At 40.2% G+C, this 18,897-nt stretch overlaps 1 protein-coding gene across 3 annotated transcripts in view; it reads left to right on the forward strand.

Moving 5' to 3' along the window:
• The window catches only part of itprid2 (ITPR interacting domain containing 2), a 32,244-nt gene that overhangs the window by 4,333 nt on the left and 9,014 nt on the right, over positions 1 to 18,897 (forward strand). For 2 of the 3 annotated variants that reach the window (XM_062402389.1, XM_062402390.1), the window contains exons 2-10: positions 1,546 to 1,673; positions 2,663 to 2,827; positions 3,882 to 3,924; positions 5,977 to 6,026; positions 6,247 to 6,300; positions 9,306 to 9,348; positions 9,854 to 9,949; positions 12,596 to 12,743; positions 12,941 to 13,001. In XM_062402389.1, the coding sequence (XP_062258373.1) occupies positions 1,631 to 1,673; positions 2,663 to 2,827; positions 3,882 to 3,924; positions 5,977 to 6,026; positions 6,247 to 6,300; positions 9,306 to 9,348; positions 9,854 to 9,949; positions 12,596 to 12,743; positions 12,941 to 13,001 (703 nt within the window). In that variant the 5' untranslated portion in view covers positions 1,546 to 1,630. The remainder of the gene's footprint in view (positions 1 to 1,545; positions 1,674 to 2,662; positions 2,828 to 3,881; positions 3,925 to 5,976; positions 6,027 to 6,246; positions 6,301 to 9,305; positions 9,349 to 9,853; positions 9,950 to 12,595; positions 12,744 to 12,940; positions 13,002 to 18,897) is intronic. The other variant, XM_062402391.1, reaches the window with a different exon arrangement.

Raw genomic sequence — 18,897 nt, forward strand, 5'->3', positions numbered from 1 at the left:
CCTGCACCAGGCTGGGAAGACTGAATCTGCAATAGGTAAGCAGCTTGGTGTGAAGAAATCAACTGTGGGAGCAATTATTAGAAAATGGAAGACATACAAGACCACTGATAATCTCCCTCGATCTGGGGCTCCACGCAAGAACTCACCCCGTGGGGTCAAAATAATCACAAGAACGATGAACAAAAATCCCAGAACCACACAGGGGGACCTAGTGAATGACCTGCAGAGAGCTGGGACCAAAGTAACAAAGGCTAGCATCAGTACCAGTGCCAGACCTGTCCACCTGCTTAAGCCAGTACATGTCCAGGCCCCTCTGAAGTTTGCTAGAGAGCATTTTGATGATCCAAAAGAGTTTTGGGAGAATGTCATATGGTCAGATGAAACCAAAATATAACTTTTTGGTGAAAACTCAAATCGTCGTGTTTGGAGGAGAAAGAATGCCGAGTTGCATCCAAGGAAAACCATACCTACTGTGAAGGATGGGGGTGGAAACATCATGCTTTGGGGCTGTTTTTCTGCAAGGGGACCAGGGCGACTGATCCGTGTAAAGTAAAGACTGAATGGGGCCATGTATCGTGAGATTTTGAGTGAAAACCTCCTTCCATCAGCAAGGGCATTGAAGATGAAACGTGGCTGGGTGTTTCAGTATGACAATGATCCCAAACACACCGCCCGGGCAACGAAGCAGTGGCTTCGTAAGAAGCATTTCAAGGTCCTGGAGTGGCCTAGCCAGTCTCCAGATCCCAACCCCAAGAAAAATCTGTGGAGGGAGTTGAAAGTCTGTGTTGCCCAGCGACAGCCCCAAAACATCACTGCTCTAGAGGAGATCTGCATGTGATTTTCTGGATTTTTCGTTTCTCATTTTGTCTCTCATCTTTTTAAGTGGGAGAACTTGCACAATTGGTGGATGACTAAATACTTTTTTGCGCCACTGTACATGTTCTGTCATGAACTGCACATTACTTCTACTAATTCTCCAAATCACCAATTTATTTTTAGATTGACTTCCTTCCAGACAGCCATTGCTTTCTGTTAATTTCTGTGAAAGCAACCTGCATAGGCCTGAAACAGTAATTTATTAAAGTCAACATTAAGTCACCACTATTATTTTTTGTCAAGTCATGTTTTCATTGTGTGAAAATGCAGTTGAAAGATGGGACTGTTTTGGAAACTCCCTTTTGGTGAATTGATGAAGAATTGTTCTCATATTTTTATTTATATATATATATTTATATTACTGTTAAATGTTAATTCAATATTCCTACTTTACACAAGTAAGTTCTACAACATCCATGTTTCTATTCATGTGTGTTTGATTGTAACCACAGTTTCTGTTTGGGTTAATTCCTTTATAATAATGTCTTGGCTGTTCAGAAAGGAGGGAATTAGCAGTCAAAACTGTCTGAAGTAAAAGTTAGTTAAGACCAACTCTGCCAGATTTACTCTGATGTTTATTACATTTATTCACGTACACGTACCTGTTAAATATAGCAATGTGAAATTAGAAATTTGAATTAGAATTTCAGTCTCTTCTTTTCTTTCCAGGTGTGTTACCTGTTGCTGATGTAACTGAAGAGTTGTCAGTCTTCTCTGACTGACTAAACCTGACCAGACACACAGGCTGGCAGATATGGAGAGTGGTGCTCTGGAAATGGACACCAGTACTGCTCCAGGTGGGTTGTCTTACTGTAATGGTTGGAATTGAAGTATTTTAGCCAAAAGTAACACAGTTGAAACAGTTGGCTACATCTAATGGTTTAATGCTTTAAATGGCAACATATATAATTTTAGTAATTGTAAGATCCAGCTCCTGTCATTCCAAGCAGGAAAACATGAATGCAAACTTGACCAATTCATCCAAAAAGATTGACAGTTCACTAGTTTGAGCTGATTGAGATGTGGGGTTATCAGTCACTGCTTTTGATGGTGATGATGTATTGTTGTTTGAAAATGTTAATTCGGGTCAAAGTTCAAAGTTGGGCTTCAGGTGACTCTTCCAAATGGATGTAGTTTCCCACCTGATCAGTCCTGTTCTTGCTGTTCCTTCTCAAACTGGTGGTAAAAAAAAACAGTTAGTTGACCTATTTGCAGTCTGAGGACTGTCACATCTGATCACTCAGCTCCAGTCACCTGCTGTGTGTGTTCCTGTACTTATATCTTTGTGAGGACCATTTAAAGCAAAGACCCGACAGAGTGAGGACATTTTTACAGCACCCTGCTCCCTTCACTGGTGACCAGTGGCTGCTCGTAATAGCTTCACGTACCATGCTGCAAATGAATTGGGCCCAGTCTACATTCAGGACATTAGCTTAACCTTTCACCACTCTGCTCTGCATCGGCCAATCGACTGGTTGCTCCCTCACTGCGAGGGACACCTAGCCACTCAACCAAATAACCACTGGTTGCTGCCCTGTTTGAGGGTTGGGACTTGGTTTTAGGGTTAAGCATTTATTTTGGATGGTTAGGGTTAGGGTTTAGGGAATGTATTAAGTCAATGAGTGTCCTCACCAAGATAGAAGTACAAACTTGTTCATGTGTGAGTGTGTTTTGTTACTGAATCAGTCGTAGTTTCTGTTTGTCAGGTTGAATACCTGCCAAACCTGATTGAGGGCTTCACTCAAGGCAGGCTGACAGAAAAATCATTTGCTTAATTGATCATTAGATCCCAGAGTGCCGTCAGACTGCAGTTTAGCCTGTCTGAGGCGTCGGGCCTGGGCCCAGACCAGAGACTCCATCTGGCTCGATTCACAACAAGAGCACTGTGGCCCCCAGGGCCCCCAAGAGAGCCAGAGAGACAGGGATGAGCAGAGACCCTCAGAAGAACCAGGTTAGACTGAGCTCAACTGTCAACAGTGTTGTAACTGTGGATATTTTTAACGTGAACCGTGTTTAAAAAGCAGAATATTTCACATTAACTCAAATTTTTAAGGTTTTTAAACTGTTTTATCTCCTCCCAGTTATATCGATATCACAATATATGCTGGCTGAGAAGTAACATGAAATTGCCAGTGGTATAGTGCCCTTACGGCATCTTAGAAAGAGGGTGGGAAAATTACAATACTGCAAACAACACTCTGATTGTATCGTAGAACCAAACTTTTCTTAAGCAACTATTTTGCTAATTGATTTATTGTTCAAGGAATCATACTCACACATCTTGAGCAGTTTTCAGACATGGACTCCAGGAAATTCTCTGAGTTTGCCTTTCACATATGAAGCACGCAGCAGGAGACTGTCCCGGTCAGACGGAGGGCATGTCTTATAAATTCCATTTTGTTTTTGTTAACAGAACATCAACACCAGCTCTGGAATCTTGCTGTTTTCTAAGTTGACATCTTTCTAAGAATCTATATGGCAGTGTATGGCATCTCATTTTCCTGCTGTGTTCTCACATGGGCTCATTCTGACATTTTGCTGACCTTATACTGGGGTGCTGGCAGGAATATGTCTGGCTGCTGCAACTGGCTCAACAAAATTTGCACTCTCGCATAGAGAATTTCAGGAAAAATCTCTAGAGTTCAGTGCATCTCTAAATTAATCTTTATTCATATTTTGGGTCTGTTGGTTGAAGAAACCAAGACAGTTGAAGCTGTCACCTTGCATTCACTTTGGAAAGATCTAAGTGGAAAATTAAATTCAAACATTAATGCACAATGAATGAATGATTAGTTGCAGACACAGGAGTGAACACCAATTGAATGTGGGTCACTGTTTTAGAATTGCAGCCTGCTGGAATCATACGTTTAATCATCAGAGAAGTTGAGAGTTATGTTTCTGAGTTTGTCAGCAGTGTAATGGTTTTATAGTATGTTGTAATCACTTGTGCGTTGAGCTTATTGCTGCCGACTTATTGCTGTAACATGCTCTTCTGTCTCTGTCAGGGCGAGTTCCTAACAATATCACCAGCTGGCTGAGCGAATGCAGGTACAGTCACCACCTATTTAAAGGACCATACCAATGTATTTCTAATGTCCTGTTGTAGCCCGTTCACCACATATCATAGACGGTAAAGGCAGTGCAGAGCTTTCATCAATCTGTGCTTGATGATACATCAAAGTAAAGATGTCTTAATGTTGACAGTGATGGATCGTCTCTAGCAGACACTTTCAAGTCGCTGCAGGTAGATGTTCTTGGTAATGAACTGAAATAACTCGTGTTATGAGAAGAAAATAAAAAAAAAATATATATAAACTGACAGATGGTTAAAAAATTATAAGCAAGAATGTATAGTATTTAGGCTAAGTAAAGCATGAAAAACAGGTAGCATGGCCTTTTGTGTCCTGACTGACTGGTTGAACGACAGACTTTCTAACAGTTTTTTTTGCTGACCGGTTCATTAATACTTTTACTGTGTGTGTGTGTGTGTGTGTGTGTGTGTGTGTGTGTGTGTGTGTGTGTGTGTGTGTGTGTGTGTGTGTGTGTGTGTGTGTGTGTGTGTGTGTGTGTGTGTGTGTGTGTGTGTGTGTGTGTGTGTGTGTGTGTGTGTGTGTGTGTGTGTGTGTGTGTGTGTGTGTGTGATCAGCTGCTGACGTAGAGCCAACACGCAGCCAACGCCTAGACTTGCGACACACAGAACAAACACTCATGCACACGCACACGCAAACACGCAAACACACAAAGCAGACCAACGCCCAGAGATAGGGCACATAGAGCTGTGAACAAGAAGTGAGGGGGAAAGACAGAAAGAAAGAAAGGAAGGAGCTGACAGGAGTGACAGGAGACTGAAAGGACAACAGAAAAAAAAACAGGGCAAACAGAGGAGGGGTTTTTTCTGCTGAGTCAACAGTATTATCCGTCACATGCACCATGTGCGAAACCGTCACATTTTGACGTGTCTCTGGTAACATCACCGTGGTGACATGACCAGCAGAATCAGAATTGCCAGTCGCTACAGCAACAGTCATTGGGAAAGCGCCAGTGTCGAACATGGCTGCCAGCAGAAAGTGGGAGGACTTGTGAACATTGCAGCTGTACACTATTATACAAGTGTGTGTGTGTGTGTGTGTGTGTGTGTGTGTGTGTGTGTGTGTGTGTGTGTGTGTGTGTGTGTGTGTGTGTGTGTGTGTGTGTGTGTGTGTGTGTGTGTGTGTGTGTGTGTGTGTGTGTGTGTGTGTGTGTGTGTGTGTGTGTGTGTGTGTGTGTGTGTGTGTGTGTGTGTGTGTGTGTGTGTGTGTGTGTGTGTGTGTGTGAGTTTTAAATGAAGGCATGAAGTTTGTCCCATTGATAAGAGCTGCAGGTTGTGTAACAGCTCAGTGTTTCCAGCGTCCGGCTGGCGCTCACACCCGTTAGCTTACTGCTACTGGCTTACTAGCCTGAGCTGCCAGCTAGTTAGCCTGGGATACCTAGACTGGTCAGTAGAGCTCCTGGGATGGAGAACAGGATTTAGCCTGGGATTTGTCTGGGTATGTCAGCTGATGCCAATAAGTAGCCTGGCCTGACCAGGAGTTAGTCTGGGATAGTCAAAATTAGTCTAAGTCTTACTTGACAACCAGCGAGCCTGGTTACATAGTCTTAACATAACTGGCTCTGTTTGAAAGTGCCTACAACATTGTAGGCTGTGATGCTAGTTTATGACTTATAAGATAGCATCAACTAGCTTATCAATATACAGACCAATCAGCATTGATTCAACCATGTGGTGCTTTGTTTATGTTTTTGTATTGGATTAGGTATTCATGTGTGTGACAAAACATTATGAAATATCAAAATCTATTTAAGCACTTTATAAAATATAGTCATTTTGAAAACCAGGACTTTTTTTTTTACAGGGATGCTTTTGGGGATTTGTGTCCCCCACTTTTAAACCAGGACTACCCAACAAATACCTTGTCCCAGTATTTATTTTTTTACGACTGTCTGCTAAAAGAAGCCGACTTGAACCCACTGATAATGTGGTCTGTTGATCTGTACTTCTTAAAATGGTTTGTTTATGGTCTGGGTTGATGTATAACTCCGTCTCCAACGTCTCATTTCCAGGACTCCTCTTGGGGCGTCTCTAGATGATCAGACGGCTCCACCGAACAGAGGTAACCAAACTTTTCTCTGTGCGTTTTTTAATTATGTTGTGAGAGCCTGTCAGGACACTTAAATTTACGAATGCAGACTGTCATCACAATAGTTATTTCTTTTAAAGCTAGGTTTGCCTCGTAGTGTAATGTACTTGCTCCATATAACAGATATGGATATGTAACTGAGAGGATTTCACAACCTCCCTGCTTTGTGTGTTCTGTGCATGTGTGAGAACAGGAGTGCTGAGGAACGGCTGCAGCTTTGAAGATGACCTTTCACTGGGAGCTGAAGGTTAGTGCAGAGAAAATTCACAATACAAGCAAGATTAGATATTTCTGCTCATTGTTAACAGTTTCCCCTCATGTTCTGCTAATTGTGTGTCTTAACGGGCGCTGCCAACTTAAGAGACATTTTGACATTTTGGTAAATTTTCTGCTTCATCAAGAATGTCGATTTTGAAGATTTAGATCAATCTCACCCTCATATTGTCAGTCAACTCATTTACTACAAACCTGGCTGAAATGGAAATATAGAAATATCACTAAAACAAAGGGCAGAACATGACAATACATACTTGTCAACCTTTTCCTTCAGTAAGAATTCAACATTTATAACAATTTTTTATACCAATAGTAGAGCTAATATGTTGGTATCTTGTGATTGTGCTCACTGGTTGTGAAGCAATACATGCACAAAAACAGACGAAAGAAACATAGAGTACGTACAGAAGGCTCTGTCTGTTTCTATATAAGTAGAGTTAAGCATAAGTAAACCTTTAATGTGCCAGGCCTCATTACTTCAGGGCTCAGGAAAAGTCAGTATCTTTTTTTGAGATATTCATATCCAACCAGCCCCAGGTCTTGTGCTCTGAGAGTGACTCAGTGTTCAAATGAAGAAGGTGTGACTGATTTGCATCGCCTCGCAATAATTGTGCGTCCTGTTTGCAGGCCCAGTTTGTTGTAGCCACACATCTGTTGTTTTTTAGGTGCTACAATTAGCTTGAACAAGGCTGGGTTCAAGTTTAGCTCGGGACAAACTGAATAGCCCATTTACACAAGATGTGTTATTCTGAGACTTTCCTTGTAGATTACATGAGCCAAGTCTGAGGTGACTGCTCTAACGCTTTGTGTAACTGGCCACAATGAAAAGGTGTATTAATGAATAAGCATCAGTGAATATGAAACATATTTAGTTTTGCTCAGAGGTTATAGGCACGAAGAATAAAGACACTAAAAAAGACATCACATGATCTTTTGCAGGACATCTTGTACTTCTGTTTCTTAGATGCTTAATGAGTGCATGTTTGGTATCATTGTGATGCTGCAGAATGACTTTGGGAACGACACCTGCCTGATGTAACAGGATCTAATCATGTAAAGTGCCCGGAACATTGTAGACATTACATGCATACTACAAATAAGAACAAGTAGAAACAACATGCCTAATACAAAACTTCTGCCAGCCTGCTCGCATTGTGTTGGCTCTGAGCTCATCACTCCCCACATGGAAATGCCAAACTCAGCACAGCAGAGAGGAAGGAGTGACAATAAAACCTCACCATGTAGGGGGGGGATCATGGACCTAAAGTCTCGAGGTGGGGCTTTTGAAAACAGAAGCAAGTGTCAGCAAAGAAGTGAACAGAGGGTAGAGTTGGATACATATCCCTGGATGTACAGTATGTTTGTGCATTGAAAGAACAGGCCATGAGATAGAGAGATAGATAGATATATAGATAGATGTGAGATGATTAAATCTTAATTCATTAAAATAAATTAGTTAAATTATATTTTTTATGCAACTAATTGACAAAAAACATGTCAAAGTGGTATAGTCAGGACTGACTCACCCTGTGTTTCTGTGAGGGTTTCTAAACTGAGTCATTTTCATTCCTTAATGCTGTTTCTTTATGGAAGAAAAACAAACAGTCGCAGAGGTGTGGAGACATGATGCATGCATGATTGACAGTGATTGACAGTCCTTGGCATATGTGGGTGTGCTGTCATCATCACTCTGATCTGCTGTGAATGAATACCACAGTAATGGCTCTGATAGCATGAGGGTGTATTTGTTATTGAGTGAACAATAGACTGTAATGACTTGTTGCTAAACACGGCCATGGAGTGCGGTTGTGTGTGTGTGTGGTCGAAGGGTCAGCTGATGGAATCTGGGACTGAATAGACGCTAATGAGTTGATGCTGAGAGGTTAGGGACAGCAGAGCCAAACCTGCATTTTTCTCAATACATTAGGATGAGTAGAATGTACAGCCTGCAGATCTGAAGTATTAGTTGTTAACCTCTTCTGTCGACATCCTGCCTAAATCTCCCCTCATGCGGTTGTCCCCACAGTCAAAGCCTTAATCACCTTGACAGTGATATTTGTTAGAATGTCTTTTTGTCCTGTTTGAAGATGTCATGTATGGGCAGATCCTGATGGACTGTAATGATGTCAAATGTTATCAGGACAGGATGGGAGGGGATTAAAGTGTTCATGCGGGAAAAAGGTGGAAGTGAATTACCAAATTAAAGGAGTGAATAAGTGAATTAGTGTAAGGAGGCGAGTCACTGTCATGTTTGGGTTCATTAATCCAGCTGTCCATCAGAGAAGAAAGCACTGTGGGTTCAAAGGGGGAAGAAGAAATTCAGCTGACATTAAGTGGAAAGAGAGACGCGTTCTCGGACAGACATTGGCAGGGCGACAGGTCTTGACAGGTTCTTCTTCCCTGGAAAAGAAAACAACTGTCACACCTGCAGGTGCTGGTGACTTTCACTGCTTTGACTGAGTGAAGGTAAATCTGCTTCAGCTTTATCTATGAAGTCAGAATGAAAAAGTATTTAACATAAAAAAATTACAATACAAGTACATTTTATAACGATGGTTTTGCAGCTCCTCACATTTAGCCAAAAACTGTTTTATTATACACACCGAAATGATTCGATTTTATCTGCCAAAGCAGATATGCTTCTATAGGTGACTTGTTTTAAAGTTATAGGGGTCCTGAAAGTGTTCCTTTGTAGGCTACATGACATGCTAATAAAACTGTGACTTAAAATAACAGGTTCCAGGCAAAGTTTTTTCGCTAGTCAATGTTTTATGTTATGTTAAGACCTTAATAATAGCATAATAGCATTGTTTTTCTACTGCAGTGTAGAGCTAGTTATTAGATATGATTAGCAAAAATGTATCCATACCCCAGTTTGACTGTTGTGTTGGATAATGATAATAATTGTAATAATTATATTTTGTCTTATTCACAGGAAGTGGTGTTAAGTCTTAATTTTCTTGTTTTTCTCTGCAGCCAACCATCTTCAGTCCAGTAACAACAATAAAACAGATTCCTGGTGAGTTCACTTCTATGCTTTCTCTCTACATTCAGCCAGTCATGGCTTTAATGGGAAAGTTTTAGCATTTTTTAACATTCTTTTTGTTTTAAGTGCTCAGGAGCTGAGATGATAAACTGATAAACGGATCAGTTAATTGACATGACATTGACACACATACGAAACAGCAGTTATTTGAATATGTTAAACTTGGGCTTTAGGAAATAATGACATTTTACACAGTTATTGATGAAAAATGTATGGTCTGGGCACTGGGCAATAAAATGTGGGATGGAGGAGACATCATAGTTTTGCATTTCTGACAAATTTGTGATTAAACAAATAAAAAAGACCCAAATGGTATTGATTGAACTTGGGACTTATATTTATTACGTAAATCAGCTGGTTTTGCTAACATAGAATCTCCCCTGTCTACCCTGTGTGTGTGTGTGTGATTGTGTTTGTGTTTGCGTCTGTGTCTGTGTTTCTGTTTCTGTGGTTGTGTATTGTAATGTGTTGTGTGCAGTTTTGGTCTTGCTGCTGAACAGAAGAGGAGTCAGTATAAAGAGAAGGGAAGAAGTATGAACTCTACAGGATCTGGGAAGAGCAGCACCGTGTCCAGGTCAGTCCACCTCGCCGGGCTTCAGTCTCACCCAGTACAGAAAGTAATGCAGTAATCTAAGGTGGAGAGGGGCGGAGACACGGGCTGTTCTTAAGCTTCAAACCAATTAAATGGTAATATGAGAGATACACAACAAACGCAACCACATGTGTTGTTATTGATGCTCAGGGATGTAAAGCAGTGGTTCTAATTTAAGATTATAATTTTTTTTTATTTAAGCATGATTAAAAGTCTTTTATTTCAGATTATCTACAAATTAATATTGTCCTGTAATTTAACAGATTTACCCCTCTTCGGGTCCATCAAAATCCTTCAAATTAAACAACCTTAAATAAGAAACATGCTCTTTCCAAATCTGTAGGATTTACATTAAATAAGACTCAATATTCTGTTTAATTGTAATTGAATGGTTTAATTTGTACAGAAGTTGAAATATACAGCTTGTAATCCACAGGGTTTCTGCAGGTCTTAGAAAGTCTTCAAAAGTACTGAATAAAAGCCAAATGATGTGACCGTGAATTGTATTGAAAAAAAAAATATATATTTATTAATATAACTATTTGGTGAACACTGCAACCAACCGGAACTCTGCTATTTTTATGGTTTGTCATTAAATCAAAATACTCTCAACAGCCGAATCATGTTTGGCTGTAGCTAATTCAACTGCTAATGCTAACCTTATATTTCCTACTGGTACTTTTTCCACATTAATTGGTAATATATGTCATGGTTCTTATTGTGAAGGAGCCACAGGAAATGCAGATTGTCATGAAGGGTCGTCTCTACTGTAATCATTTGTAAAAAAGGTGCGAAATACCGTGTTGATTTTAGTAACACTGTTTTGTCATTGGAATAGTTTAAAATGTTCCAGGAAATATTGGACCAAGAAGCCAAACTAATACGTTAGATGAAGAGCTACTTCATTATTGGGTACTTCATACAACAGCAGATGTTCCTCAGATCTCATTTGACTGGTTTGAACAGCTCACATTGTCACTGCTCTATCAGAAATGTGTATAATTTTTTGCAGTTATTCTCATTTGAAGCAGGTTTTGACAATAAGCTAACATCTTAAAAATTGGAGCCTCAGAAGAAGTTTTGGTTCAGCTAACATTCTGTGGCAGATAACAGTGTTTCAGGAGGTGTATTATTCGTGGGCGGGGAGTGTGGGTGATGGTGCTGAGGTTTGTGCAGTGCTCTATTTTGTGTAAGGGGATGTGGATGCTGTATCATTGGTAACAAGGTTTGAGATACTCCTGGGCTGCGTTCAGTGTGACAACATTAGCAGCAGATCAAAGGTTTAGTATGTAAGATTTAGGTTAAATGGATCTATTGGCAGAAACAGAATATGAAATAATCCTGGTGATGTTTTACTATTGTGTTCCATCTAAATCGTACAAATCTTTTCTTTACCCTAGAATAAGTCTTTTTATATTAAACATTTTTTATTGACAGTGTTTATGACAACTGAAGGCTACTCAAGGTTCTCTTTCATTTTTTGAAAGGGAGGGTGAGGGGTGTTTAGCTGCAAAAAAGCAATTTCCCGACTAGATTTCACAAAATTTTACACACTGAACCTTTAAGGGCATTTTTTGCTTTCTGGGCGCTAAAGAATGAAAAACATTCAGACAACAGTGCTGACGTAGAGAAACCCCACAAGTTACAAACTTAAGGGCGCCACTTGCACTGAAGGATTTGTTCACAACTTATCAAGTCTTAAGAACATATATTCCGGTGCCCGTATCAACATGGAAATAGTTCTTGCTTGCTGTAATTGTTCCTCCTGTTCAAACTGCCCATTAAATATGAGTAGCAGCAGCTCATCATTTGTGGCATCCGTTATTGTGGCAACGCTGAATGCGAACCCAGGTTCACTTCATCGTACAGTCTCTCCAGGAATCTATGATCCCCTAGTCACAAAAATGTATTAATCAGTCCTTGTAATTTGTTCAACAATTTTCACTGTTTGTAAATCTGCAAAAATGTATGCAGAAAAGTGGCCAAACTCAAAATTGCTCACCAATTATACCACAAACACTTTACCTTTGCACATTCAAATGCAATTAATGATCAATTGCATAACATTTTATTGGATTCTGACCATTCATTGGTTAACCATTTAAAAGTAAGCCGATATCAGCCTTTCAAAGACATATTGATTATGTTATAGGCATTTATATGTGCATATGTGGACTGATATGACATTTTTGTATTCTGAAGATTAAGCAATACAGAAAACATGTCTATCTATGTTTACATTTGACAACTATGTAAAAGCAAAGTGAGTTCCTGGAGGGACTGATCCTCTGCTGCTGGGTGGGTCTCTTGAGGAGCTGAGGAGGGGAAGCTGAGCCATCACACTTACTAACTTCTTAAATAACTATAAACAATACTCTAACTTTCTCACTAACCTAATAACCCATTAACAGCAGTCTCTGTGTGAGAATTACTAACTGTCTGTGTTTTCATAGAGTTTCAGAGGTGTTGGAGCAAACAGACGAGCACCCAGAGGAGGTCCTACTTAACCTGCGGTTAGACTGACTAAACTAACCAGCAGACTAACTCACCAGCCAAATGACTGAGCGGTTAACTGACTCATTGGCCGAGAGACTGACTAACTTTATGTGTTTGTGTGTGTCCCCATAGTGTGTCAGAGCTTTTAGACCTGTACGAGGAGGATCCTGAAGAAGTCTTGTTGAATCTTGGTTTTGGTCGTGAAGAACCCGACCTTTCCTCGAAGGTTCCCTCCAGGTTTTTCAACAGCTCCTCGTCAGCACGAGGCATTGACATCAAGGTACTAATGACAGCAACCTGAACCAATGACATTATTATTTATCCTCTGGGAGCCATGAAAGTCTGTTTAAACGTTTGTAGACCTACAGGTTGCACTACATGATACATTATAAGTCAGTGCTAGGCTCGCTGCATTAGGTCGGAGGTACCTTTCGATGCTGTTCTACAATTACATCACTTTCTGTGGCTCACTTACAGGTCTACTTGGGAGCCCAGATGCAGCGCATGGAGCTGGAGAACCCCAACTACGCTTTGACTAGTATGTACATTTATAATGTCTGCTGCAGGGGTTCTTTTGTTAATGAGTCTACTGTCCACAGCCTCTACTGTTTTCTACTGTGTGTCCTACTCTTTTTTTCTGTTGTCTGATACAACCAAAACATAGTTACTGCAGTGAAGGGTTCACAGTGCTATTGATGAGGCTCAGAGGTTCACATCCTGAGACTGTAGACAGAGGAAGTGAAGTTAGAAGTGTGCGTGTGTGAGTGTGCATGTGCGTGTGCGTGTGCGTGCGTGCGTGTGTGTGTGTGTGTGTCCTGTTCCCAGAATTATTGTGCTGTTTTGTGGGGTCTTTCAGCCCTTTTAGCTGTTCTGCCAATTGCCTGGACAACACCGGCAGAAAGGACAAAGATCTGTTTGTCCCGGACACTCACACACACACACATGCATACATGCATACATACATACATACACACACACAGACCTGCTTTGCTAACATCCTGGCCTCTTTTTGTTTTCAAACTTGTGTTTGCATGAATGTAATGGCTTGCTAATTAAACACAAACACACACACACACACACAAACACACACACACAAAGCAGATTTTCTTCCTCATGGCAGTTTAATTGCCTTGGTTCTGTAAAAAAGAAGGTTCAACCAAAGATCCTCTGTGTGTGAGAAGATGAATCACTCCATAGTTGAAAGTACCTAGGTTCTTCAAAAGATCGATTTGTCGCTTTGAATGTTTGAACAGTTTGAACACTTTAACTTCCTCCTGGAAGTTATTTGTTTTAACTAAAAGTGGTATCACTGCTGTTCTGGTTGATAAGTTTCCTTTTTTTGTATTACTGCTGCCAAGGAGGTTATGCAGGTCAGCAGTTGTTGTTTGGTAGTTTGCAGGTTTACACAAAAAGTATAGCCACAAATTTTCCTGAAACTTGGTGGACATATTCAGGACACTGATATCTATTAGTTTGTGCAATTTGGTGCAGCTTGATTTGAATTTGGGACTGTTGAGCCTAGATAACCTTACGTGACCCATCCCTTTTGCAGTTTGTTCCATTTCTGTTTTTGTATTTCAACTTGTGGTCACTATTGCTGTCTTAAGTAAACACATGTGAAAGATCAGATGGTTTCACAAAGACTCCTAAACTTTTTTCACGAATCCACTTTTTTTGGAAGTTGTAGGCCGCTGTGACTCACCGTGTGATTCATTAATCGAAAGGTCAGTGATTTGATCCCTGGCTCCTCCTCCACATGTGGCAAAAAGGACCTTAAAAATACTCTTTCAGAAGTAGTTAAGATTAGAAAACTGTAATATATATTCTATTCTACTCTCTATCCAGTTGTGAACCGCTTGCAGAGAAAATAGACAAGACACCTAATCTTAAACTACAAGCAGCGCATACAACCTGCAGCTGGAAACATGATACAAAGTTTGATAGGCAACAAGTTATATACACACTTCATTAAGAGTTTGAACCTTATAATTCATTTAGAATGAAATTATTATGGGATTAAAGAGGAAGATGAAAGCCCTAATGTGGTCATTGTTTGTCAGACTGGGAATGAACTTCCAGCTCTAGCTTGCCCTCACTCTATATGTTTCATTGTGAAACTATTCCTACACTGGATTGTTATCACAAGCAGCAGATGTTCAGCTACACAAAGCAATACAATCCCACCTCTAGTGTAGACAGGAAGATCATATACAAAGCATCGGAGCCATTGAACTTCCTCGTGACTGAAACATGCTGCTGGTAGCCTGGCTGCAGATTTTATTCTCTGAATAAGATTTGGTCTGATGGAATGCGTCACGGCCACTGAAAGTGGCATATTGTTTCCAGCTGCTTATCTCAAGATCATAACCTAATTTCTTTGTTATCTTGAGATAACAACTAAATGAGCCACAAGAGGTTCCTGTCTGAGTCAGGACAGGAGAGGAGAGGACTGCTCTGTCTGATAGGTAGAAAAACAAGTGAGTAAGTTCACATCAAAAGACCTGCTTAGAGAAAAGGAACAAGCTGAAGAGGAGCAAGGTCAGGGAGGGAACTGTGTAGCAGCACATGCAGCTGAGTCAGTTGTTTGTTTATTTGTTGTCGGCTTTGAAGGGTGATGAAGCAAAACCAGGGAAGAATGTCTAGAAAGAAAAGCGTTGGTCTGATTTAACGTGGACTCCACTGTGGTTGAATCTAGAGCTGTTTAAAAGCACCTTTGACGGAGCTGGCAGCAGAGTCATGAAAGGAAGGAGTAATATAAACCATAACTCTTTCATTTACTGACGTGTAACTGAATAATTACAGTTTTCAAATAACTCTACTTCCTCGTATCCAAAAATCAAGCCAAAATATTCTAGATATGAGCAGTGCACATTTGTAGCCAGAGTCCGTGTGATAGTGATCAGAGGATGGAACCGCTGTGTCAAGGTCCCAGCATTTGATCTTTGATCTGATGGGGTTTCATTCTATTGCGGTTAGAAAACTATTTGTATAAGCTTATAGATCATTGTTGCAGCTTTCTTATTTTGGGAATACTTTCTAAGAAGTATTAATTAATATGTTTGATATTGTGCTAATTAGCTCTTGTCCAGTGGTTTTACAGTTTCCACAAGAACCAAAACAAACAGTAGTAAACATAAAAAATGCTCCAGAGTTTGTTTGAAAACATCCGCTGAGTTCAGGTGTAAACACATCCTCAGACTCACCCAGTTTTCAATTGCATTGTTTCCTCTTTCTTACAATTAAAGATCTGCCAGAGGAATGATAGGATTTATCATAGACTGATTTCTGGTTCGATCCTACCCCTCTGCACATGTGTGGAAAAGATTTGGTGCCAGAGGCAAAATGAAAATTCTCCTCTGCATTTTTCCTCTGTACACTTGCAGTCAGTTGGCTCAGGTTATTACAAACATCTTAAAGAACTTGCAGACTTTTGTGGATTTAGTGTCAGTGTTTTATGTCTCTGTGTGATCCCAGGCCGACTCTACGATGTTGAGATCAGGGCTCTGTGGGGTCAGACGATGTTCCAGGACTCATTGTTCCCCATGTCTCTGCAGATCTTTATGAGTCTGGCTGCAGGTTAAAGGTCATTGTCATGCTGCTAGAATATTTTGGGACTGATTCAGATTCCTCCTTGGTGAGACTGTGTGATGAATAAGAATTTAAACATCTAGCTACTGAAAAGTTTGTTTCTTTACTTAATATATTAATAAAGATACCAGTATAGAATCAAACCATCTCTACATGGCAAAAGGGTTTATAGCTCATCTGAATGACCTCACTTTTCATAGACAAGAGCGAAACATGATGAGGATAATGGTGCATAATTTTGGAGAGTGATGAAACTTTGTGAAGGAAGTTCAAATCCTCTAACTTTCTCACTTCTGGACAAATCAATCATCAATCAAATTTTATTTTTATAGCCCATATTCACAAATCACAATTTGTCTCATAGGGCTTTAACATGGTGTGACATCCTCTGTCCTTAACCCTCAACAAGAGTAAGAAAAAACTACTAAAAACCTCAGATGTAGAAACCTCAGAGGGAGCCACATGTGAGGGATCCCTTTAACAGGATGAAAGTGCAATAGATGTCAAGTGTAAAGGAGAACATCAGTAAGATGAATTGATGGATTATTGTCAGTAATAATGTAATATTTTCTTACAGAACATAAACGGTCCTGAAAGTGAAGACAATGCTGAAGTGCCTGAAACCGGTTTTCTCTCGAATGACCTACAGACAGCGATGCCACTAGTTGCAAAAAAGAAATCTGTTTCTATAAAATAAGAAATTGACCCTACTTCTCACTTGATGTCGGTGAACATTTTCATACAGACTTTATCATCTTAATTGTTAGTTTTACATCTTCAATACAGCATAATGTTCTTTTGTAAATTATGGTCACATTTAGGGTTAAATAGACAATAAAGCACTGTATAGGGGCGTGGATACCGTGTAATATACAGCTAGCACTGTCCAATAGGTCCAGGTGTAGGTGGGCGTGCAGTATCCTCAAGCTTTCAGTCAGGCTCCACCACTCACTTCTCCAAATATGTTTGCTTGTGGTTTAAAAAGACCAAGATGGCCTAGACAAAATATGAAACTCGAGGCTTAAAACTCCAGTACATATACCAATAGCGTCTCTGTTTGAGTGTGTTTTTGGATGATTGGTCAGGTGATTTTTTTTGAAGCAAGAGGAATTCTGTACAGTTTATTACCGAAGACTTGAGCAGTGTTGTTAGTTGCTTGGTTAAAACTAAGGATATGAAAAACGGTGTTGACTCAGATTAGTACCGGATCTGCTTTTTTTTAAGTGAACTGCTTCTTTAACGGTCTCTGTTCTGTCTGTGGTTCCTGGAAGCTTTCTGCTTTTCCAGAACATTCTCATATTGTCCCATCGTTTCCCTGGATCCCAGGCACGTGTGTCTGTGTGTGTGTTTGTGTGTTGTTGTTTGTTATGTAAGCTCTGTTCTCACCATGAGAAAGAATCTCTTGGGATGATGAGTAGTAAAAAGAGAGCGTACGTGTCGTTCTCTCTTATTCCTCACTTCCTGTTTGAGGATCCTAAGAATGAGTGTTAGTGCAGAGTCAGCAGTCGGCAGGAAACACACACACACAGTATTAATATTGTCGCACATGGCTGCTGTAATAAGAGGTTCATGTTCTGAAGTCGTCTGCAGATGTGCCTGAAATAATGGTGCGACTGTTTGACTGACTGATATGTAGTTTGTTAACTTAAGGGTTTTCTATACTAAAGTTTTTGTTGCTTGTTTAAGCTTCTTTAAAGGTGCAGTCGTTTTTTGGGGAGCAGAAAAAACTGTACAGACTGATTTGACTGAGTTATGATTTCAAGGAGTGTGTTTTTGTGGCAGCTGGATATTTAAGGATAAGATATTTTTAAATATCTTTCAGATCAGGTTTTTATTAGGTGGTTAAATTGTGAAGTTTCCAAGTGCAATATCTGCGTTGTATTTCTACCTGAGGGTCTATGTTGTGTGTAACACTCATTCCCCCTGTTTTTTTGTGTATATACACTTACAAATATATGTAAGTTTAAAATCCCTGTAAAATCAGTTAGAGCCGTTTTCTTCCATTTTGGTTAATATTTTCACATGACAACAGTGATGTAACCGAATGCCACCCAGGACATTTATCAACCAAAAGATCTACAGCTCGAGGTAGGGATGGGGTCAGAGGTCAGTCCGTAAGCGATAGCAGGCCTGTGGGTTGCTGTATAACATCAGAGTGAGTTATGAGGCGTTTACAGAGCGACAGACAGAAGACAGAACTCTGTGTTTCATAACAGACTGACAAGTATTTAGACAGCGAGCGATTGGGGGGAGGAGGGGAGGAAGGAAGGAAAGTATGCAAGTCATCATCCTGTTAAAGATGAGAGTGACAGCTTGACTTTCATAACCATAGAAGAAGAAGAAGGGAGCAGGGTGGAGTGACTCTAATGGCTGCATTCAGTCCCAACATGGAACTTTTTGTTTTTCAGTCTTTTAATGCAGAAACTTCCACCAACTCTTAATTTAAAACAAGAATAAAAGTTGGTCGGTAGGATGGCAGGTATTTCATCTGTACAGAATACACTTCTTCACTATGGTGCAGTTACGTACCTTATGTTGTATCTGAAATCGCTCCCTCGTTCATTAACCCCCATGCGAGACTCAAAGACTCTTGATTCTGATTCCATTAAAATGTTGCCCTTTTCTTAAGCAGTGGTTGGCACTAAAAGCAGTTGTGGATTTAAATGCACATTAATTAGTTGAGGATGAGAGTGACGTAAAGTGTGTAAAGTGGATGTTTTTTGGGGGAGTTTGAGCGACACCAGGAAACATCCAGTGTCTTCCTGGCAGTTGACATGTTTAGCCTCTCTGAACCCACTTCTTATACTTAAAGGAACAGTCTTCTTAAAATTGTGTGAAATCCTGTG

The sequence above is a fragment of the Platichthys flesus genome, chromosome 13 (genome assembly GCF_949316205.1).
Source record: "Platichthys flesus chromosome 13, fPlaFle2.1, whole genome shotgun sequence".
NCBI lineage: Eukaryota > Metazoa > Chordata > Actinopteri > Pleuronectiformes > Pleuronectidae > Platichthys > Platichthys flesus.